The 25,003-nt window shown below is 37.1% G+C and overlaps 1 protein-coding gene across 2 annotated transcripts in view; it reads right to left on the reverse strand.

Annotated features, from left to right (window-relative positions):
* TDRD3 (tudor domain containing 3) overlaps window positions 1–25,003 on the reverse strand; it is a 105,637-nt gene that overhangs the window by 58,057 nt on the left and 22,577 nt on the right. For both annotated transcript variants that reach the window (XM_086771791.1, XM_086771792.1), the window contains exon 2: window positions 2,412–2,496. In XM_086771791.1, coding sequence (XP_086627917.1) covers window positions 2,412–2,496 — 85 coding nt within the window. The remainder of the gene's footprint in view (window positions 1–2,411; window positions 2,497–25,003) is intronic.

Genomic DNA, 25,003 nt, shown 5'->3' on the forward strand with positions numbered 1-25,003 from the left:
AATTAAACTTTATGTATTAGGTTTTTAGTGCATTTACACATGTTAACAAAAAAAAAATAAAGTACAGCAGTACAGCCTAAAAAAACCCATGTTTTCTAAATTCCATTACTTGAAAAAAGCAATGTTGTTTTAAATTGAACAAGCTGGTGCAGATTACTGTACTGAAGCTGAAAGTCCTCCTTATTTATTATGATAATAAACACTTCCAAAAGAAGAAGGGCTAAATGTGATTACTACTAGAACTTGAACACTAACTTGCCCTTAATTTATGCCAACGGACCATTCTTACTAATCTAGAAGTGAGCAGCACTACAGTTTGGTATCTAAACATCATAAACAAGTCGTGTATTCTGTTTTTCACTGAGAAACATTGGTACCCTACAAACAGAAGTGTAGGGATGCTCTTCTTGTAGATACTCAGAGTAAATACACTGAGTAGATAAACGCTCAGCCCACTTTCTGTTGCACAAGATAGCCATAAACAGTGATAAGAAAACCCATTCAGTTTTCAATCTGAGCCCACCTGAGGGAACTGATTTATCATCTGTCAGTTATTTATCTCTGAATAGCACACAGGTTCCTATAAACTGTTCCTACATATCCCATATCCATATAATTGACAAGTCTCCAGCAAGGTGCTTTGCAATCACAGCAGCAGGAAGCGGACACAACTTCTACAAACTCTTTGCAAGGTCTTACACATAATAAAAACATCTGAAGAACTGAAAGTACATTTATGTCTATTTCACACTTATTTAAGCAATTCACACACACACAAATAAAGATTGGTTGACTTCCTGGTTTCTTCTGCCTGAAAAGTGTCTCTAGCAGTCAAGAAAATAATTTGTGAATTTGTAAGCAGTGGAATCTAAATTCACTATTACCCTGCCGTTCAAGCCACGCTACTATTCCCTACTTACCCAACAGGCAACTTAATCTTCTAGGCATCAAAACAACTGACTTAATGACAAAAATATTGATAAACAATTAAAAATGGCTTTGGAGTACTTGCATAACATATCTGGGGTGGTTTTTTTTGGGGGGGGGGGGGTTTGGTTGTTTTTTTTTTAATCTATCAAACAAACTGGAAATACAATACATACACGCACAAATGGTCACGTTAGTACTTGTTCCAGCATATAAGCTACATGCAGGGTAATACCCACCAACTTGAAGTACCCTACTTGTTTTTTTATAAAGCAGTAATGCATTCTCAGATATGTGTAGGCATGTTCCTACAGTCTAGAAACCAAATGCTTACCCTCTGCATGTTCTGCATTACATTCTTTGCATTTTTGCATTATAATTTTGCTTTATTACCTTTCAAATTCATCACATGAATTGGTGGATGCATATATATGAGTGATGAACACATGCTCCAAAGGAGCAGACAGTATACTTTTCTCAGAGTATAATCTCAAGCCAACAGCAGTAGAATCTCAAAGATGGACAAAATAATCCCTAACAATTCTCATTCACAGTTTCATTCAGAAAGAACATTTTTCTCTCAGTGCTCTACTGCATTGTTTTTCCCCTTGCAACTACACATAGCTATTACAAAAGACAAAAAGTCTCCATAAATCCATATACAGTGCATACAAGCTTTACAGCTTCTGAGTATGGATGACTGAAGTTTTAAACAAAGAAAACGTAAAATTCTCAAAACTCTCGCTCATTATTTTAATAGAATAAATTAAAAATAAGTAACAAATACATGGACTAAGTAGTTGCCCTCTTTTCATTGTTACTGAAAGGAAGCAGATTTGCTAATGTTTACTAACAATATATATACTAGAATTCTGAAAAATAGGAATTCACCTGCACACTTTTCTCAAGTCCTTAAAAGCATTAAGGTTTATTGATTCCAAGCTATTCCTCTATCTTCTACATTTTGCATTAATTTTTTGGCAGGAATAGTGACTACTAATCCAGACTTCTACAGTAAATCAAAAAATCCGTTTGTAGTTACATAAATATGTACACATCACAGGAAAATTCCCCACTAGTTTGAACATGCTCTAAGGGGTATCATGTCTGCAAGTCAAATTAAGCAAGGGTGTTTTATTCATCTCAACAAACTAATTTTGTACCACAATTTCATACCCATGTCAATAAACAGCACTTCTGATTTTATTAGTGCTTGTACTTTGACTTTAGATTTACATTTCATAAACATATTTTCCTACTACAAACTGTGTCATTTTTCTCCTCCAGGTTTCACAGTTTGGAATAGGTGTTACTTCCAAATAAAACTCACCACTCAGAGACACAAGGAGACAGACAGGTACTCTGTCCTTTATGTAAATCACACAGACAACAGTACACTTAATTAGCCATGCAGATGTACACCACTAGATATATCATTTTTGGCATAATCTGTCAGAAAAAAAGTTTTCACAATCATAACTTACATTAAGGGCAACTAGGATAATGTCATTTGTATTAACTTTTTCAGATGAACTTAGGCAAGCTTCAATTCCTTCATCTGAAAGGTACCTGTTGAAGAAAAAAAAAAATAAGTTAGAATATCACATGACGTATCTATTAGGCAAACATCTTTTCTGTATGTAAGATTATTGTCTTTAGTTTGCATCTTTGGGCTGGTGAAGTATAGATTTAAAAATACTTGGAAAATTACTTCATGTAATCAGTTTCCTTACACTGAGATGAAACCAAGTAAGAGATTTCTTCTTCCATAATTTCTAAACAACAAAAAAAATGCCCTACTTAGAAAGTAACAAGAACCCTCATACCAGTTACGTCAAACAGGGTAACACTACGCTACTCATGCCCACTCCCTCAAATTGTAGGAACCTGGATTCAAAAACCACCATTTGGGCTTTACTTGATGTAAATGGCATGCTTTCACTCACACACTTACGAGGAAAAAACAAAACACCACAAAATTAAAAACCTCCAGCCACACAAAACACAACGACATCTGTTTCTAAAGAGCAAGACTGTACAGTTAAGCCCTCAAGGGCTGGGGCATGTTAACACTGCCATCCTATGAAATGTATTTGTCCTTGCCTGGGCTAGAAATAAACTGATAACAATGGAAGCGCATTACAGTGTATCAGTAGTCAAATATGGTGGAAAAAGTTCAAATGAAATTAGAAAATCTCCTCCACCATCACATTTGGAAATGGCATTTGTGCCTCTCATTGTGGTTTTAAATTGATTCAGATAATCAGTTCAAAAGGGCTGACCTATTCTAACCTCCAAACACACTTAAAGAAAGATAAATTTTAACTTGAGTGGTCAGAAATTGACATTTGTTATTCATTCTATCTGGTATTTCCTATTCAAAGCTCCAGTTTTCATTTTTATGTAGCTGGCAGTCTGCCTTCTCTGCACAGCTCTTCATTTTATTTAAATACACCACAGTAATCATTAAATAATTGATGTTTGCTGGATACTCAGTCTGAAACACAGTACTTACCCAAATAACATGTAAATAACCACCTACCAAAAAATCACCATTCCCCAAACAATAAAAGAATGATTTAAGAAAGCTTAATATACATTAAGAAATATTAAAAATAAATATTCCTGAATGCCTCAATAAATACTTCTTTTTAAAGAAAATAACTTCTACAGTGTAACATATAAACAAGGCAAAGCATTTGAAGCAAAGTACACTTGATAGGCCTTTTTGATTCTAGCCCAGATAACATTAACATCACCCTCTCCAGCCCTGACAGTGTTCCCAGACTAATTAATGATCCCAGTTGTGCTCTAATGCAGACACTTGATGAGATCTAACTGTTCAAGTCAGACACTGTCATCTAGCAAATCCTAAGGGACTAGACAACTATCACCAAAAAAAGAAACACAAAACCAAATCAACCCCAAATCCAGATGCACTGAATGGGGAAAGAAAAAAAAAAAAAAAAAACCGCATATTAAAACATAAAAAGAAACCATCCCATTTTTTCATATGAAAAGCAGACGCTTGTGAAGAGTAAGGTGGCAAGATTTGGCAGCTGGCATAGGAATGCAGGATTTCCCAGCTAAGCAACTCTGAGCTCACGTACTATGATCTGTGAAGATTCAGGTAACTATTGTCAATTAGTAGATCTCGTTAGCTGGAGTCAGAAGATAAAGTAGAACAGCATTCCCACTCTATGCTAGAAGAAACTAGAACAGACACATTTTACAGGCACTATCCTACTCTTGAGGATTCAACTGTGGTTTAATTACACCAACACACTTCCTAGAAAGAACAATATCGTAAGATCTGTACGTTTACCTTCTGTCACCTTCAGCATAAAACTGAATGGGAGTTCAACACTAGGCGTTAGGGGGAGTACAAAATCCATAAGCTGAGTTTTAGACTGTTGGGAAGTCATGGAAAGATTCTTCCCTCTTCTCTTCCGAACGTAAATGAAGTAATTTAAGTTAGGAGCATTCACTCCTGCAGCTAGCAGTTCTCTTACAGAGTTACTTAGCCTAGTATTACGATGTAAACAGTACCCTTTTCTAGGAAGAAAAAAAAAATTGTTTTAGAGAATAAACAAACAACAATCTGACCTAGAATTAAATTTTGCCTATATAGAACAAGATTAACTCTGCTATTACAAGATTTACTGCTGAGCCATGTTTTACCTTCTCACTTCAAAGGTGAGACTGAATCACAGCTGTTAAAATCCCAATCTGCTTTAGTCAAAATACTCAGTTTGTAAACTTTTTATATATAAATTTATATATACATTTTCTGTTTAGTTTGTCCCATTACTTGGGAGGGTTTTTTGGGACAGAAGGATAAAGAGAAATCCACTGAAAAAGACTATTAATTTTTGATTTGTGCTAATTTAAGCAACAGTACTTAGCAGAAACATTGCCCACCTCACTGAAATCTCTACCAACCTAACAGAGGCACCAATCATGAAACGTCACTGGGGACATCTGTTAGTTTGATTTAAGCAAATGCTAAGACTTTTCAGCAAAAGATCGATTAAGACGGTTACTAAAATAGTCTTCAAAAAAAGCAAAATCTGTGAACATCAAATTGGGGGGGATATTTTATAGTTTGAGGTTGGTTTGTTTTTTATAGATGTTTATTACATAAAAGCATAAATTACTTAAAATGCATAAGATCAGGATCAAAATTACTTTCAAGAAAAAAAAAAAAATCAACAACTATTTCAGAAAAACTATGCTGAAGAACTTCAGCAGAGAGAAAAAAAACAAAATTAGCAGAGCCTTCCAGTAATGCATCAGGTGTTGTCTCCGTGCAACAGGACATAAAAGTGCAGATTTCATCAGAAACGGGTAGGAATTTGTCAGGGAACAAACAACAATCAGGAAACACTGTACACTAGACTTCGCCAAAGCACAGGCTTCTCCTTCCTTAATAGAACCTTGGAACTAGTGTATATCAAGTCAGTCTTTTCCAATAACACTCCCTAATAACACTCTTATACAGACTACTTTATACAGCAATGAGTACTCCAAGTACATGCTTAGATTTTCTTTACAACCCTACAGAAAGTTATTTAAAATAAATTATTTTATTTTCTCCTCATTATCTGTACAGTCTCCTATAAGAATTATTTAACTTTCAGTTTTAAGTATTTCCCACTACAGGCTTGCAGATTACTTAAGGACCAAAAAAAAAATTAAAAATCAGTATTTTTAGGGAATTTTTGGTTTTAAATATGTGCGCTTATACAGAAAAACATAAATCTAAATCTCTCCAGTAGGAAAAGGGAGGTACAACAGGCAAAATTAACTTTTCAGTTGGCTTAATCTTTCCTCCCACAACATATGGATGATTAAGCCTGAAACTCTTTTTCTAGGCTCTGAAGGAAACAGAGTCCCCTTTTCTATCTGCTCTTAATACGAGCATGTGATATGTTGAAGGTAGGACCTTCACAGCATAAGGCCACTGAATCTTTTTGTTCTCTGTATTAGATGAAGGAAAAAAAAAAAAAATCTGACCCTAAACAAAACCAGAGACAGCAAAAACTCCTCTGGCGTCAGAGAACAGCCTGCAACTCTGTGTCTCTATTACATTAATTCGAGTGCCTCACAACATCTGCATTACCGGTTCCGCCCATTTTGCAAAGTATTACAACCTTAGATAATGAAAGGTGAACCACAGTGTGATCCTATTACATTAACCCAACACATTTCCTACTGACAAAGGGTACGAAGCAAATCTAAACTACCCAGGAACCAGACCACACCGCTTGAAGCAGCTCACGACCTCCCAGTCCCCAAGAGCTATCTGGCAGTGCTGCACAAGCAGTGTCCTCATCAATTCTTGCTCTCCATATCCCCCATCCCAAGCGGTCCCCACCTTTTCTTTAAAAAGGCAGGGGGAATAACCTGGCACAGAAATGCTGCTGCCACAATGAAGAAGTTTCTCTTTGTCCTTCCCATAAACAAAGATTTCAGAATGACGCACTTTCGCTTAAGGTAAAGGAGCAAATAAATATATGGTAAAACAAATGGGTGAGAAGCAGCCAAGCTCCACAAAGCTCTCTAAGAAAGGTTAGCCAGTAGCTGACCACTGACATCTTACACTAACAGCAACAAGACAAATTATTTGCTTAACATACAATGCAGAAATTACCCTGGAAGAGGAGCCTGAAAGACTTAAAAGGAAGTAACTAAATAGAAGGAAGCAGATACAGATTTGATATAAGGAAAAACTTTTTACACTGAGGGTGGTGGAACACTGAAACAGGTTGCCCAGAGAGGTGGTGGATGCCCCATCTCTGGAGACATTCAAGGCCAGGATGGACAGAGCTCTGAGCAACCAAATCCGTTTGAAGATGTCCCTGCTCCTTGCAGGGGGCTTGGACTAGATGACCTTTGAAGGTCCCTCCCAACGCCAACGATTCTATGATTCTAACTGGCAGCTTAATTTTTGGCTTGTCCTGGTTCTGGCTAGGATAGAGTTAACTTTCACCTGAGTTGGGAGAGGAACTGTAACTGGTGGCCCCTGTGTCTGGGGGACACAGCTGGGATGGTTTACTAATTAGCCAACAGCTGGGATAGTTTACCCAAATTGGCCAAAGGGCTAGTCCATCCCATGTAACATCATGCTCAGTATATAAGTGAGGAGGGTGCTGAGGGGAGCCTGTTTTTATCTCAGCCCATGAGTTATTTGCCTTCTCTTTCCTGATTCTCCTTCCCATCCCACTGCAGGAGGCAGTGAGAGGGAAGTGAGTGAGCCTGTGAGGTATTTTAGCTGTTCAGCAGGGATAAACCACAACAAGCTTTATCCAGCAAAACCTTAAGCATCCTGAAGAGGTATTTATATTTTCAAGGAAATTTAAAAAAAAAAAAATGCTTTAAATCACTGCAAAAAACTTCAACACATACACACAAAATCATACTGAACTTTCCTATACAAGGACTGGTAACTAGAATAACATAATTGTAAGCACCTTTGGTTTCCAAGAAAAAAGGTACTGGTTAGATTTCTTTCTTGCACATGTTTTAAAACAATCTCAGAAGTTATAAATTGAAGTAATGCAGACAATTCAATTGATTTCAAAGGAATTACAGCAAGTAATGCTGCACGAGTCACGCAGGGATTTTGTGGCCTTGGAACATTAATACAAATTAAAAAAAAAGAAATAAAAATCAGTTTACAACCAAATGGGTACAAAGCTGCTGCAAACCATTGAGATGGTTATTTGTGGAGCATCCTCTTGAGAGAGGAAAATAAATGCTTCTGCTGCAATTCCTACACATTATGCTTGCTGAAACCTGAGGGATATCTCACCTATTCCTCCCCCTGCTCTCAGCTCCGCTCATCTGAGACATGTAGCAGTACAATCCTCTTAGCAACAGCTTTTGTCAGAAGAACATCTCCCAGAAAGTACCTAGATTCTTACCTTACCTTCAAATGAATTATTAAAACAAAGCCATTAGTAATGAATCAGCATTTCCTATGTGAACCACTCACATATAAATCCGAATCTGCAATTTTTCTGTCAAAATGTTCTAAATAAGCTCCTATGAAAAAGAGATTTCTGTAATTCTTCCTTAGTAATACACAGAAAAACATACGAAATCAGTGACAGGCAGAGCTGTTTTCCCACTACTCTTTCACATCAAGTATGGTATCAATTTAATAACCCACTTTTGCACATTACAGGTACGTACATTCTCCTTTTCAGTATTTCCCATTGCTAAAGGCTGAAACTCTGTAGCACCAATTTCGCCCGCGAATCTACTTATCATTTTATCTTTATCTTTACCTCATCCAGAACAGATAATAACTGACATGGTCTCAATAGACAGATTTCTGTACTGCTAAACTATTACCAGCTATGTTTGAAACACTGAAGAAATCAGCGGTATCAAAGGAAGATGCATTTTTGCTTGTCTGCTCCATACTGCTGGATCAAATACTTAGTCTCCAGACAAACCAGCACACATACACACACTTTCAAAGGTTTAAAATAAGAGTTTTATTCTAGAATTAAACCCACCAGATAAACAAGTTTCCTAAAAATATTTACTTTTCACAAACAGCTGTCTTGAAAAGCATGTCTTCTCCATTTGTAATTAACAGTTCATGCACAAACACAAATCTTCAATCTTCCATCCCATATTACATTTTTCTATGATTCTTCTGTAATTTTCTCCTATCATCTCTACAATTAACACTTTATTAAAAAGCAGCTTTAAGTAAAGAAGTAAATAATGAAAATTATTAATATTCTCCATCAAATTTACATATTTCAGATTCACAACTCTTCACAGAATCACTGTGATATTAGCAGAAAACACAAACAGTGCTAACAGTACTTCTTGTAATTCAGTGCCAGACACATGAAACAATGTTGATGCTTTAGAGTAATTTTATATAGCTATTTTCAATGCGTGTATGCAGAAACCAGAACGTTGTTCCTATTACTTGGCTAAGAAAGCTGATTTATACAGTCATGCCATACAGAAGATAAAGTTTTAAAGGAAAAAAAAAAATCGCAGAGCTTTCAAGTTTCTTGTAACACCACAAAAGGAGAAAGAACTATTCTAACAATGAAGCAAAGTGCAACTTCAAAGAATGCACTAGTACAAGACCACCACTGGGTGCCAGTATTGTTCCATAACAGAAGAACCTTATCGCCTATATTAGCTATTTTTAAAACTTGGAGTACTCTTAATAGGGTTTCAAAATGTTCTGATGAATTTCAGTTGTATAAAGGAATTACATTGCAATGCTACAAATTTTACTGAGGGGCTATCATCAAAGCTGTTTAAAAAAAAAAACACAACACAATTTAAAATATTATTAAGCTAAATACAAAAATGAGATTTTAAAGAAGGTTTCTTCATACATTAAAACCTGCATAACAATACTGGGAAGGCAACTGACATTGTTCTTCCTTTCAACTTCTGAGCTTTTCATTTAACGAAAAATGTAGTATTACAAACTACCGGACAACATAAAATGGAACTTAAGGGTGAGAAAGAACAGAGAAGATTTTAGAAACATTCAAAAGCCCTGCCAAAACTAGGGCAAACTCTTCCCTTATTCACAAGGCAAATATCTGTTAGGAATGGCAAATGTAGATTCAGTGGCATTGTTGGCAATTTTACTACTAATTCTCACACTCAGACAAGTGAAGTTTTTCCTAACGTCTAACCTTGCTGCCCATCTATGGAGAAAGTGTCTTTCCTTTTCGCTATCACATTTAAAGATTTGTTTCCTGTATCTTATACATCTTGCTCTGAGTCTTGTGCATCTGGTATATCTTCCTCCACATCTTGTACTTATACCAACGATTATTGCTAGCCATGTGTATTTTTGTTCTATCACTGCTCCAATTTGTTAACATCACTTTGAACTCTGACCCTAAGGACTCCCAGTTTCGCATCCCTAAGGAGCTTTATCTTGTGTCTAAACTTAGTACTTCATGCTCCATCATCCAGGTGTTTAATGACAATATCAAATAAACTTGACCTAGAAGACGCCTTCATGTAGCCTCAGATTTTGACAGTGAGCCATCTGTAGCCATTCTTTCTAGTACGGTCAAATCAGTTTTACAATTGCTTTACAGGAACTTAATCTAAACTGTTTCCCTATTTCATGCCTCAAAGACGCAAAACCAAAGTGTTAAAATAACAGAATGTACTGTATTGTATCACTATTAAAAATCCACTATGTTTTAAGTGGAATTATGCTAGCAAAAACCTATTTGCACCACCCAGAAAGTACACAGAATTACAAAACGCTGGTTGCAACTAGGGAAGCATTCAGACGAACAGACACTCAGGTACTTAATCTATCTTTAAAATATTACTGACATTCCTAAAACTGGTGCACAGCCACTACAGCACCTCAGTTGCCTGGGCAGTTAAACTTGCATCCCAACTACCTAACTTTTCACCCCTGGGAATACACCACTTCCTTAAGTGCATTCTCCAACCCAAGGCAAGTTGAAATCCCAGTAAGGAATTCATAAAATATGCATTCCCAAGCTCAAGTTCTCATACATTTAGCTGACAGAAATTAAGGTATAAACCTCTCTCAAATGTCTCTGACATTTGACTTTCAATAAAAATACCAGCTAAGAAAACAAATATATTTTTAGGACAAACACACACACACACACAAAAAAAAGGTGTTTTTTTACATTACATAGTAAAAGCAGAATGTCTGTCATTCCTGCCCCTAACTATCTAGCAGTAAAATCTATTTCGTCAGTGAAATCATGACCTAAGGAAAGCATAGCAAATGCTCGGAGCCAAGGCAGGAAAAGAAAAGAAAAGAAAAGAAAAACAAAAAACAAAAAAAAAACAAAAAAAAAGAGAAGTGCAGTGCTTTAAACATTAGAACCAATCCATTACCTTCTTCCTAGGTTACTTCAACCTTAAACTTCCTTAAACTTTCAGTAGGAATGAGATAAAGACCAATAATTTAGGAGCATTACAGTCCTAAAGGCCAAACACTACAAAAATCATTTCATTGTAGAAACTATAGTACAGCATCCGATGGTGAGGTCCAATGCAAACGTCCACTGTACTGCTCCTTCAGAAACCTCCTGTTCCCCACCCAGCCTCTCTGATCTTGCCATAGAGCCAGCTCCTTTCCCTCCTACCAACACCGCAGAGGCACAGGGTCGGGACATAACTGCTCTTTCTAACAAGCAGCATTCTTCCCCTCTCCTGCAACAATACTGGAGAGAAGAGAGCTGCCTTACACCTGAGTCAGTAGGTCCAGAGATAGGAGTTGGTGGTGAGGAGGTTTCTGCTAGGAGCCACCACAGGCACAGGACACCTCAGCACTCCCTGCAATACTTTAAGTGCTTCAAAGTCTGTATTTATGCCATGATTTTTTAGGCACCTTTACTAACTTAGTTTCTCATCCATTTCCAAAAGACAAGGACTATTTTTATACAAACGCTTCAGTAACCAGTGATAGTTTTAGAATTATTCTTTAAAACATTTGACATGCAAAAAGAAATATTAGTCTATTATTAGGTTAGCCTGACAGTCCATCATTCTCTCTTACACCTCCCTAGACCCACACACCACTCTTCTCTTTTTAATTATTGGCACATGTATTGGGTTTTTTTTCCCCTCCAGCCTCCCTGAAATTACTCTGTTCCAAAAATCAAGTATCAAAAGCAAGTTTTCAGTATCCTCTTTATCAAGTTCTTACACAGAGAACATGGATTTTAAGACATTTCAACACTTGCATTAGTGAGGTGTTGATAGTAGTACCTCCTACAGTGTGATATGCAGTGCGATATATGCTTCTTCCAAGTCTTTTTTTTTTTTTAATATAGAATTCCTCCTGATGGAAATACAATTTTATTTTTTTAAAAACATAAAAAAGGTTTAAAACTATACTATACGACTAGCAGCATATATTTCACAAGCATTTCATAACAGAAAAATTAAGAAAAACTTTGTGCAGGAACCAAACTTAAAACTTAACACCGTTACAGCCACGTTACCAATCTCCAATAATACAAAACCATCAAAAACCCCAGATTCTACGCTTGCTCTTTCCCAAATGTAATATACTTGACTCACCAACCAGTTCATCTAAACTATGTAAGCAAAACTAAAAAACTAGAATCAACTTTCCTTTATAATCTTAGTTCTGAAGAGAAAAACATAAAACAATCACTTGTAAAACCCTGAGAGTCAGAAATCCTAGAAATCAGAGAATGTCTCATCACACAGTTCTACAAAAGGCTGGTTTCGGGACACCCACTGTTCTTCTCTAAGCAAGCAACCGGGAAAGAAGGAAATGCATGTGGAGAAGCCTCACTTGAATAGACAAGAAACGACTAAGCAGGGTACTCTCTGAAAGGGCTGTGCAGCTGTTGAATCTACTTCCTTATGCTTTCAAAAAGCTCAAATTAGATGGCCTGCACTGAATGCTCTAATGCTCATCTCTTCATTGGCATCTGTAAACAGGGTAAGAAATCACTGAAGGACAGCTACAAATTATGTTGTCAGATCTGCATGTGGTAGGTTTTAATAAATTGTACAGCTGCACTTTTAAGGTATTATTTGTGATATACTTTTAAATTGCATTAACAGCACTGTCAGTATATACAAAGGTAACTACCCTCAAAGCTTGTATAAATAAAAGTAAACAACCATATTATTTTCAGCTTTAAAACAATTGCAAAAGCTACTGATAAATACTTAGACAAGTGCTTTACATTCAAAAATTATCTGACAAAGTATACGTCTTTAATATGAAAGATGTCAAAATCTGAAGCACTTGTTAGGAAGTACGGAATTAAGTGGATTGAAAGGATGAAAGAGAACAGAATTTTCCCCAAATAAAAGACTGCAATCACCAGCTGCTTAGCATCAGTCTAGAAGGAACTTTTGCCTGTCTCGCCCTTGACCGTATTTCCACTTCTTCAGTCCTTCAGGAATACAGGAGGCACAGAGCATAACTTTCTCTACTGGAAGCAACCAACCAAGTTCCATAACCCAGAGGTAATCATCAATCACACTGAAATGTAGATACAGAAATTACGCACATACATGTGAGTGAAACAGGGCTAGGGGTGTCTGAGTCAAACTGAGAACTCTACTCTGCTTTGGTGGCTGCAGACTGTCTTTTTATTGTGCAGATTAAAAATGTGTATAGCTCTCACTCCACTATGTAGAAGGTTACATGCAGAACCTTTTCGACAGAGAAAATGAATTGCTATCAAGTTCAAGAAAACTGCCAAAAGCTGAAGAAAAACTAGATAAAATACTATAAAACTACTTTTAAGCTGTGAGTAATTATCATTTCATGTTTAAAAAAAAAAAACTCAAAACAAAAGTTTTCATGTTTTTGCGACTCCCAGAGAGCTTTATTCCAAGGCCACTATTACTCACGGCTTAGGCAAAACAGTAAAGGGGTAGTAAATTTTATATTTAAAACCAAAAAATTAATGGACATGCTTCAAAGGAAAAGGGGAGGTTAATTATACCAACCAAATAAAAAAAAAAATTAAAAAAAAAAAAAGAAGTCGAAAGACTGATCAAAAATATTCTGGAGGATTAATTTGATAAAAGCTTCCAATAAAGACATTTCAAAGCAGATGCAAGAAACCTGACAGATGACAAGGCTGATAAATGACTGAGATGCAAAAGGACTGATAAAGAAAGAAAAAGCTAGAGTATTAAGCTTTTTTTTTTAAAAAAAAAGAAAAAAAAAAAGATATATCCAAACTAAATCTCTACAACAGATATATTGGAAGGTTTACAAGCTAAAGTTATTGCTGAAATACATATCTAAGCAAGTTTCTCAAACTGCTACTATAGTATAAAAGGTTTTCGAGTAAATGCAGCAATAACAACAAAACCCAATGGGGCCAGCAAGTATTCACCCAAGAGTTCTACAAGAGCCAAAATACAAAACTGCTGACACGCTTTAAATCAACACCTCTACCAAAAGAATGGAAAATATTAACACATCATACAGTATTTTTAAAAGGAGCAATCACATGAAATCCTAGGAGTTATACAGCGCCTTATGAGCAAACTCATACAAGCTGTAACAGAGACTAGAATTTCTAGGCTCATGTGAACCCTGTGACTTTTTGAGTGAAGACAATACTTCTGGCACACAGATGATCTTACCCACAAGACTTCTCTGAAAGACGAAGAAAATGAGCAGAGGGGGAAGGGGGCAGGGAGGAGGAAGTGGAAAGACTGTTGTTGAAATAGCTTTAGTAAGATCCTTCACCAAAGGTTCTTAAAGAAACTGAATTGTTAAGGCACTTCAAGAAGAAGGAACCTCCCTTTCTCTCATACTAAAACACGGGAAACAAAGCATATGAATACAACACTCCCTCTTCTAGAGGATGAGTTAACAGTAGATATAGTCCATTGGTCTGCACTGCATACCACAAACATTAAGACAAAGGACGGGATAGCAAGGTAGCAAATGGTGATGATTACACATAGTTCTAGAAGACACCAAAATCTGAAGCTCACTGCCCTCCATGACCATAGCAAAAGATGCCAGGTGAATTTCAACATTAATAAACACAAAGTACTCCACAAGGAGAAGAAAACAACCCTAATGCAACATGCACAGTTCGGAGCTCTTAGATATCATTCATGAAAAATATGAAGTCATGCGGTTATTTTCTGGACACTAACTCAGAGCTCAGTAGCAGTCCAAAATGCACAAAGAACACTAGGATCTGTTTTCAAAACAAGACTCATTATAAAACAATGCAAATCAAATCAGAATTACTAAGCAACAGTGCTGCCGTACATAAAACTTTCAGTTATAAAAGCTGAAAATTACAAGTTGTGTAGTCTTTAAGGCAGACTTCTGTCACAGGTCACATAGTGCAGCACTGAAACAGGTTCCCCAGAGTGGCTGCAGAACCTCCCATCTTTGTACTTCTTCAAGACATAAGTAGTCAAAGCTACAGCTGACCTGAGCTAGAGTCCTTCTTGGAGCAAAAGCTTTAATTAAGATGACTTTCAGGGATGTCTTCAAATCAACTTTTCTATTATTTCAAGAACTCATTTCCATTATTTTAAACTCAATTGGAATTAGAGCACAATTTCACAGATGTTGTTTTCGGCCCTTCAGGTCACTGTTTTGTTTGTTTGTTTTCTTTCATACCTTGGAGCAAAAGCTATTTAGCTACTATAAATGGATTTGGTAATCCTTCAGCAAGTAACTTAATTAACAAATACATTTTACATTTAAGTACAAGAGAAATTTAAAGTCAGTTACTAATACTGGTAAAGAGAGATAAAGATACCAAATCCCAGTTCAGAACACTTCTAATACTGTACATGGTAGGTTTTCCATGTCTCAGAGTATGAAATGTTGTTTATACTGCTGCCTCAGCACAGGTTCACGGCAAATGCTTTCAAATGTTACAGTTCTTTTATAATTTGATGTCCTAATTTACTAACATTTATAAGGCATACGGCAAACAGTTGATACATAAGTGGCCTCTGCGTAACCAAACTGATTACACAACAGATTACAGAGCTCAGATTTCTATAAAAAGCCAGACAAGAATTAACCAAGACCAGCTACGAGTGTACACAACACAACTAATGAAGTGGTAATTTACTGCAGAGGAACTTAGTACGTATTTTCATCAACTAATGACTTGGGAAGGAGTTGAGAATCAATAATGCTTCCAATACTGAAACAGATCTGTACGAAACTATCACATAGATAAATGTAGGCAATTGAGTCTTTGTACTACTGATATTGATTCCCTCCCCCCCCCCCCGCCTCCAAATCAGTCACAACTACAAGTTCCAAGCGTTACATAACCACTTTTAAGAATCTGAATGCAATTTTGCAATTGATATTTAGAGATTTTATTTGGCTGGATTTTTTAAGGTCACTTTGCTCAATATTTGGCAAGAATATAGCAATTTATTCCAGCCTACCAACACCATTGGCCACCCAAAGTTAAGATTCCACCACCATTTAGTTGACTAAATGACAGAAGTCTGCAGTTTGGTGACAAAGAGCTCCTCTAAAATCACCACCTCTGATGGCTCTCATTGTAAGTCAGCACTGAAAAACCTGACCAGTCCATAAACCCTTCCGTGACAGAAACCAATCTTTCAAAATAGGCACAAAAAACAGGTAGGATTAGAATTAGGATGTGGAGAGGGATGATAGTAAGGCTACCGAGTAATTAAGTATCACCAGCAGTAACCTGATAACATAAAAAATTACATTAAAAAGACTTGATTGTGCATAAAATAGCATGAATTTTAAATCATTATCTTGCTGTCAAATTTTGGGTTGCATCTTCATAAGCATATATTTGTCAATATGTAATTCCAGAATCACCTTGGTTATTTCATTTTTTTTAAATCAATTTAGTACTGCTTCTTTTTTTCTTCTGCATTCAAACTGATGTTACTGCCTTCTAAATTCATGTAATTTATAACTACGTTTTTCCAGCTTATAAAGTGAAGGTAAATACAGCAATTATAGTGTTTATGCTAAATTATTATTCCAAGGTACAAAGTGAGGCTGTGATGCTTCTGGCATTCCACTACAAAGACAAAATAAATCTACCATCAGACAACAACTAGTTCTCTGCTAAAACAAAAAGAGACATTTTAAAACCTGAAACATGAAGCATGGCATCAAAAAGTAAATTCCATTAACCATACCAAAATTCAGACAAAGGAAAAGCAGTTCCAACATACATACAAACATGAGTTAAATACTATTTTTCCCCTTATAAAATAATCATTAAAGTATTTGTTACTGCTGAAGTCCATTAATTGTGTTTAGAAATACTTCCTAATCATCAAAATCAGTGTTTTTACTTCAGTCTTCTGAGTCTCAAAGCTAATACTGGAAAAGTAATTGAGTTTATCATCAACACTGGATAAAAACTGCTGCAAAACCTTGTTACGTGTTTTGCAATTTCACCTTATCAATGACAGTTACGAAGGCAAGGATCTCTGTAAATGCTCTCCTTTCTAGCCTGCCTCTATCTGTCTTGTTCATCTTCAAATAGTGACATTATAAGTATAGCCATTATTTGTCAATATTTTTAATTAACCCAAGAGGATGATGTGTTTCCTCACTTACCTAAAGTAACTGAGGCTGTAAAATAAGCATACATAGCACTTTTAACAGCGGAAGGGTTCATTTTTATTTGTTTCTCTTCCCATGCATCCAAACAGTTCTTATTGTCAAACTGAAGGACTGCAGAAAAAAGTAAGCTGATCTCACGTAATGATACGCAAGAGGGCATGTAAGATTCCAGGGCTTTACGGCCAAGATATGACAAGACAGCTTTTAAATGAGCAATTCACAGTATTCTTCTCACAGAGAAGATCCATGATATAAATATATTTTCTTGAAAGTACACTGTTCTCCATGTTACTGCAGTATTATCACACTCACATATATGGGATTTATGTGCTAGCCTATAAAACATACAGTAATTTCTCTACTCAATGATATTTCTTTTCAGTATTGCTCACACATTAATCCTACAAGCACAATAAATTTACTCAAATATATTTTGTACAGGTAGGTGCAAAAGTAGATGTAGAAGTCAGGTGTACATTCCTTGACCACACCTTGATCATTACTGCCCTTAAGAATTACAGACAGCTCTGAGAGGAGAGTATAACCTTTAAATATTTTAAGACTTGAATTTTCTAGGCTTCTCTTTTTTTAAAATAAACCACTCCAACTGTTTTAAGCCTTTCTCTAAAAGATCATGCTGTTTTCCAGTTCTCTACTCTTGACCTCCTTTTCTCCCTTCCCTTCTCCCCCCTCACACAACATCCATACTGTGCTGCACCCAAACTGGACACTAGTGCCTTACAGCACTGACCACAGTGAAAGAACATTTTCAAGTCTCTTACAAACACCATACTTGATGAATAACCAGAATAGCTGCTTTCTGTACCCCATTCAACAGCATGATACTGCAACATAGTCTGTATAGTGTACAACAAAATAGGAAAAACTCTCAAAATATTTTTCTGCAGTACTGCTGCTTATGAACCCTACGATATGTAGGTGACTAATTCTACCTACACCCACAAAATAATCTGCATTAAACCTACTGAAATACATTGCCTTTGTTTCCCTTCCACTCCGCACCCTTGTCAAAGTTCACTTTAAATTCTAAAGACCTGCTGCTGAAGTGCTTACAAACCTTCACGCTTGACATTGTCTCATACTGTAAGTAATCCCCCATCTTACAAGCAACTGTGTCTGCTGTATATAAACTACATTTTCTCTTAAGTATCAAAAAAAACCCTCCAAACTTAATTAAAGATACAAGATAGTGCTGCTTTTTCCTTGTCAAAACTTGTCATGTTTTGTTTCTTAAATTTGTTTGTGGTTCTTGTCATCCTATTATGTTTTTTTATGAAAACACTGAAAAATTATCAAACTGTTTACAGAACATAATGTTAGCCTGAGTGTTTTAAGATTCCCATTTTGACATGAAAAAAAAAAAAAAAAAAAAAATCTAAAGGAACAGTAACAATGGCTAAAGCCCATGAATCTTTTCTACCAGTGTTTTTCTGCTGCCACATTTACAAAAGTGTGAAGCGTGAATCATTCAATTTTACATAGAGCAAAAAGCAGGCATTTTGGAGGTAATCTCGTTACCCAACTATAGGCCAGCAATTTTAACCTAATCCTGGATGGAGACAATCCAGGTGAGTAGATAAAGACATAAAATGAGAAAGGAGGAGTACTTCATACAGTAAGATCCCTACCTTAACCTGTTCCTTGTGATACTAGTTTATTATAGAGGCAGATAAAGAATTATTTTACAGAAAGAGAAGCCTATTGCTCACCCCTAATTAAAGCAAGTTTAGAGAAAGAAAAAAGAAATATTTACCAACTTTTCTCTCAAAAGATTTGTACTGCTGTTTAGATTTCGGAGAACATTTGGTCATTTCAACTTTACCTCTGTGCTAATTGCTAGTGGACCGTTAACACTAGATTAAGTGCTAGCATTCAAGTAGAATCTGAAAATTTAACTGATGTCAGCTTACAGTATGCCTTGCAGTGCTTACAGTCCTTGCATGACATCTTGGATCACAGATCACAACATCTTTCACGGAAACCCTGCTAGTTGCCACTCATGTCATGCATCAGATGAAAGTGCGCAGACGTGAACCATAACTTGTTCCTGCACATGACGCTATTTCAGCGATAGATACCTTACTGATACTTGCATATTCAATGACTCAGTCATGTAGAATCTTAAGGTGAAAAGAGGATTTACTTTCTAGAAGAGTAGTTTCTCACAGACATTGCCTCACAGTGGGGAAGCTTCTCAGTAACAACTGCTAGAGGCATTAATTGCATAGTTTGCATGCGAGCTATCTAATACAGGCAGAATATTCCTATAAATAGGCCAGATTTCTTCCCCAGAGACAGCACGCATTGATTTGAGATGGGTTACAAAGGTTAACCTACACATGATTTGGCATCAGAACTTGGATGCAGACTACTATTGTAGTGGGATGGCAGCCAAGCAGTTGCTGGCAGCATCTTACAGCAAAATTTTCACTATGACAAATTCAGGTGGCTGCGCCAGTACAATAGAGAAGAATGAATATATCTTTCCCCAGGAAAAAAAAAAAAAAAAGAAAACAAAACTATGACTCTCTGTAGTAGTGAAATTCAGGGTGAAGATTATCTGGACCTCTCAGTGGCAGTCCCAGTCCTTTCTATGGAGACATGGCAGGCTTTGCCACCAAAAGAGCACCTTGCAGTTAGTTCAAGCAGCTACAACCACCATTACCTACAAAAGGTAAATCCATTCCTTTGCTTCATCTGACAAAGCAGTGTATTTGTGCTATAAAATATCTTAGCTTGTAAAAAAAAATACACTTTTGTTAAGCTTGTTAGGCAATTCAGCACATTTCCCCAACTCCAGACCCTACAAACTCCCAGGAGGTGACTGGTTTTTACTGGAAGTACAGGGGCTTCACAACCTTCTTAAAGCACATGTCAAGCTTTTTATCAAGTTGTATGAAACATGCTGCTTCTAATCTGCCCTCTTACAGCCCATGAAGAAAAATACTAACTTGTTAGTCCAAGCTGTGTTAGAGCAAAGGGCTATTCCTATTCTCATCCTACTAAGACAGGAAGGGAATAAACTAAAAGCAAGTTAATTTTCAGCATACTGCAATAGCTTTGCATTGCTGGAGATATGCACCTGTATACTGATGTTTATCTCCTTCTGCTAAGTACAAAATAACATCATGCCACAGCAAAACATTTCAGAATACAATTTCCCAATTTTACACACAGATGCAGCGCTCATGAAGATTTATCAGATTCCCAGCTCCAAGCCACACTAAGCAGATTTGACAGGCTCAAGTTATAGAGAAAAACTTCCCAGGCAAAACTAAGCTACTGCACCACAGAAGGAATTCAAGCAATCAACAAGCAAAACTCCTAGACACCAAGAAAAACCTTTTTCATAAATCAGATAACCCACTTCGAAGTCTCAGGCATGATCTTTAAGGAAAGAGTGCCCCTGCTCCCATCTTTTCCTCCCTGTGTCTACCGGGTACTAAACTCCCTTTTCCCCCTACAAAGAGATCTGAAATATAAAAGTTTAACTGAAAGGATTCTAAGTCCAAAAGGTTACCCACCTTTTTCCAAATTCATCACCTCTTCCTAAAACCCTTGCTTCCTTAACCCTTCGCCCATCTGCTACAGTAACATCACTACTCTAGATTACAAAAAAAATAAAATAAAATAAAATAATAATAATAATTAAAAAATCACTTTCGCAGAGTCCACTTGAAATCACAGAATCACAGAATGGTTAGGGTTGGAACGGACCTTCAAAGGTCATCTAGTCCAACCCCCCTGCAAGGAGAAGGGACATCCCTGACTAGGTCAGGTTGCTCAGAGCCCTGCCCAACCTGGCCTTGAACGTTTCCAGGGATGTGGCATCCACCACCTCTCTGGGCAACCTGTTCCAGTGTTCTACAACTCTCAGTGTAAAAATTTTTCCTTATATCCAATCTAAATCTATCTCCCTATATTTTGAAACCGTTACCCCTCATCCTGTCACAACAGGCCCTACTGAACAGCCTCTCCTCATCTTTCTTGTAGGCCCCCTTGAGGTACTGGAAGAATGCTATCAGGTCTCCCTGGAGCCTCCTCTTCTCCAGGCTGAACAGCCCCAACTCTCTCAGCCTGTCCTCATAAGAGAGGTGCTCCAGCCCTTTTATCATCTTCGTGGCCCTCCTCTGGACCTTCTCCAACTGGTCCATGTCCTTCTTGTGTTGGGGGCTCCAGAACTGGACACAGGACTCCAGGTGGGGTCTCACCAGGGCAGAGTAGAGGGGCAGAATCACCTCCCTCGACCTGCTGGCCACGCTCCTCTTGATGCAGCCCAGGATGCGGTTGGCCTTCTGGGCCACAAGAGCACATTGCCGGCTCATGTTGAGCTTCTTGTCCACCAGCACTCCCAAGTCCTTCTCCTCAGGGCTGCTCTCAATCTATTCTCTTCCCAGCCTGTATTTGTTCCTGGGATTGCCACAACCCAGGTGCAGGACCTTGCACTTGGCCTGGTTGAACTTCTTGGCGTTTGCACAGGCCCACCTCTCCAGCCTGTCAATGTCCCTCTGGATGGCATCCCTCCCCTCCAGAGCATCGACTGCACCACACAGCTTGGAGTCATCAGCGAGCTTGCTGAGTATGCACTCTATCCCACTGGCCATGTTGCCGAGAAAGACATTGAATAGGGCCAGGCCCAACACAGACCCCTGAGGAACGCCACTCGTGACCAGTCTCCACTTGGACATCGAGGCATTGATCACCACTCTCCGAGTTCGGCCATCCAGCCAATTCCTTATCCACCGAGTGGTCCGTCCATCAAGCGACCTCAAGCACTTAAATTAAGCAGCTAGTAGGTTCCTTCATAATTTGCAAAAGCGTCTTTGGTTGACAGTAACACGCTGAACCCTGAATTGGAAGTCAACACCTTTGTTGTTGAACAAAGTCAACTTTGTTTCTTTCTACAGTTCATTCCTCTTGACCAAAAAAAACCCCACACCTATGATGGCTACCATTGTAACAGATAAAAGAATTAAGTTTAAAAAGTAAATATCTGGAGACAACAAAATACAAGGTTTCAGAGCATTAAAAAACAAAAAAAAAAAAAAAAAAAAAAAGTAAAAATTATACAGGATGAAGAGGAAAAAAACACCAGAGCTCTTTTCTCCTCAGAATTTACACTGGAATGGATCCCAAACCAGGAGAAATGATTAGGTAGCAAAAGGCCCTTACTGCTATCGACAGTCAGGAAGAAGAGTTTTCAATGACAGTACATAAGAAATAGTCCCCTCTTTAGGAAGGGACGCACAGTATACAGCAAACTCCATGTCTCAAAATTCAGACACTGTAAAACATTAGATATTTCTTAGCAAGAAAACAAAACTATTTCTGAAATTTAATTAAACTCTTATCTTCAGCTGACTTCCCCTGGAAATATTCTAGGCTATGGGGAAGAGACACAGATAGGTGTCTCAGCACCAGAGCAGCTTTCAAAAGCCCCGAACAACTACAGTTCACAGATTCTAACACTTCTCTGACATTTTAATACTGATAACCGTAACTTTCAGCTTCACATCCAGTATTCAATATGAAATCAAATTCATTTTTATACAATTTCAGCTGAGATAATTCAGAACACTGGTTGAAAACTACTACAGAATTGACAAAAAAAAAAAAAAAAAAGAAAAAAAAAGATTTTTGCTCATTGTGCTAACTCTACTTCCACCTGTCACAACTCCAGTTCAGGTAACAACTCTAAGTTTTGGAATTGCTGTTTTATATTTCCCCATATAGAGGTTGAAATATGAACTACACCATCAAAGTATTTGCCACAATATAATACATATGACTTAAAATTTCTCAAAATTTACAGATTTAAGGTTTCATAGCATCATTCCTAGCATCATCAGCATTTTCCGAGGTAGTCACAACCACAGCATGCCTTTCCTCTACAAACTCTGAGAGTGTAAAAACACTCAGAAGGTTTACCAGTACAATTAAGCCTGCTTAATTAGAAGTGAAATTTTCACATTTAGTTTAGTCTTACATTGTCTTACGTAACAACAGGAGAGAAACAAACAAAAAAAAAAAAATCCAAGCAGTGAAAATGAACTGCAGTACACTAACATAAGTACTTATTTAATTTCCAAGTAAATATTCTTACATATCTGCTACTATATTAACAGTGTAACATCCCTTGTGACAACTCACAGCATAGTGAACTACAAAAAACTTGGCACCAAGCTGTCATACTTTAAGTCAAAACACACAAGAATTGTAACAGGGCATTTTGCACAGTTTTTAAAAATGAATAAAGAATGTTTCTTAAAAAAGTTACGTTTTCTTTCTACAAATACCTTTAGTTTTAGAAGTTTCCTACTTTAAAAAGAAATTCATTTACCAACTAATGCTAAAGAAGAAATAATGCAAAAACTTTCAGTTCAGACTGAAGATTTTATTTTCCTCAAGGAACTAGAGCATTCAAACACTACAAGAGTATGCCAAAAATTAAGGCATTCCAGTAACAGACATGTTGAAATCTTCATGCAGTCAATTTAAAGAGCTCTCTGTTAAGGTACCTAAAAGTACCACCTGAGACACCATCAGCTTCCAGCTCAGACACATACCAGATGCCTGCAAGACTGTGCCTGCCATACCTGCCAGCCCTCAGTCTCAACCAGCGTTAGACACCTGCCCGATCAGGTGACATGGTTGAGCCCCCGTGCCTACAGGACTTGGCACTTGGCTCACGTGGGCACGCTGCCCCCTTCGCTTACAGCGGAAAAGCAAAGCCTTCGACACAGCTGCCACCCATAAAACATCAATAACAACATTTCTCTACCTCACAAAAGCACTGAAGGAAAAACTGAATTTAAGGTAGGGAGCACTCAGAGACAAAAACTGCATATTTTTATAAACAAATCTGAAATCTTTTTAATCAACAATGAAACATTTGAAGCAACATAATTATTATACCTTGTGTTCAGAAATACCACAAAGATCATACACACAAAAACACACTCCTTCCTCTGTTATCTTCTTCCACATCCTCCAAGGAAAAGGCACAAGAAAAAGCACATTTATTTTATATACAGTGATGTATTAGATCTGTTGCTATAATTAAAAATATAATTAAAAAGCAAAACCAATTAATATTGCCCACTATGGTAAAAAAAAAAAAAAAAAAAAAATCACTGGACTCTATTATACATCCATCTTACCTATGGCTAAAGAACCCAGAAAACAAATACTCCTTTAAAAATGGCTCTGGTGAAAAGGAACATGTTATGAACCATCACTGACCCTCTGAACTGGGTCTCCAGAATTAAAAGGTGAAGCAAGCAGCAGTAACTCATCCAAACCCCCAGAGCCTCAAAGGCACATAGCAAGGGCCAACTTACACTTTGTATGTTTATATATATATATATATATATACACGCAAAAATAGATAAACTCCATAACTAGAAATAGGAAGAAGCAATCTCTGACTGAACTAGTGCCATCTGAACAGTTCTGATAAGATGCAGTGACCCTCACTGCAGAGGGTAAGCGAGGTATTTGAATCTGAACGAGTCACACTCTGCTCCATTTGTAATCACCGCAGCAATTTATCTTTCTTATCTTGGACACCTAGCTTAGAAAGAGATGAATGGCCTTCTGGAGGTAATTATTCCTGTAAATTTAATGGAGAGTTAAGAGTAACCAGCTCTACACAGACATCTAAATTTCCGATAACTAAATTTGGACAGAGAATTAAACTTGCGTCTACTGTTTGAGCATAACTCCTAGACTACACATTTTTGACAACAGGCATCAAGACGTGAGCTATGTTTTCCGAAGCACTGGTTAAGATTTACCCAAAATTTGAATGAAACTGCAAGATAACCTTTCAGTATGCCAGAAAACAATATAAAGCCTCTACAAAATAGACAGAACCATAATGCTAGGGAAAAGAAAATCCTCTCCTCAGAAATAATTTTAAATACCTGTACATATATATAT

The sequence above is a fragment of the Chlamydotis macqueenii genome, chromosome 1 (genome assembly GCF_036417535.1).
Source record: "Chlamydotis macqueenii isolate bChlMac1 chromosome 1, bChlMac1.mat, whole genome shotgun sequence".
In the NCBI taxonomy this organism is placed as follows: Eukaryota; Metazoa; Chordata; class Aves; order Otidiformes; family Otididae; genus Chlamydotis; species Chlamydotis macqueenii.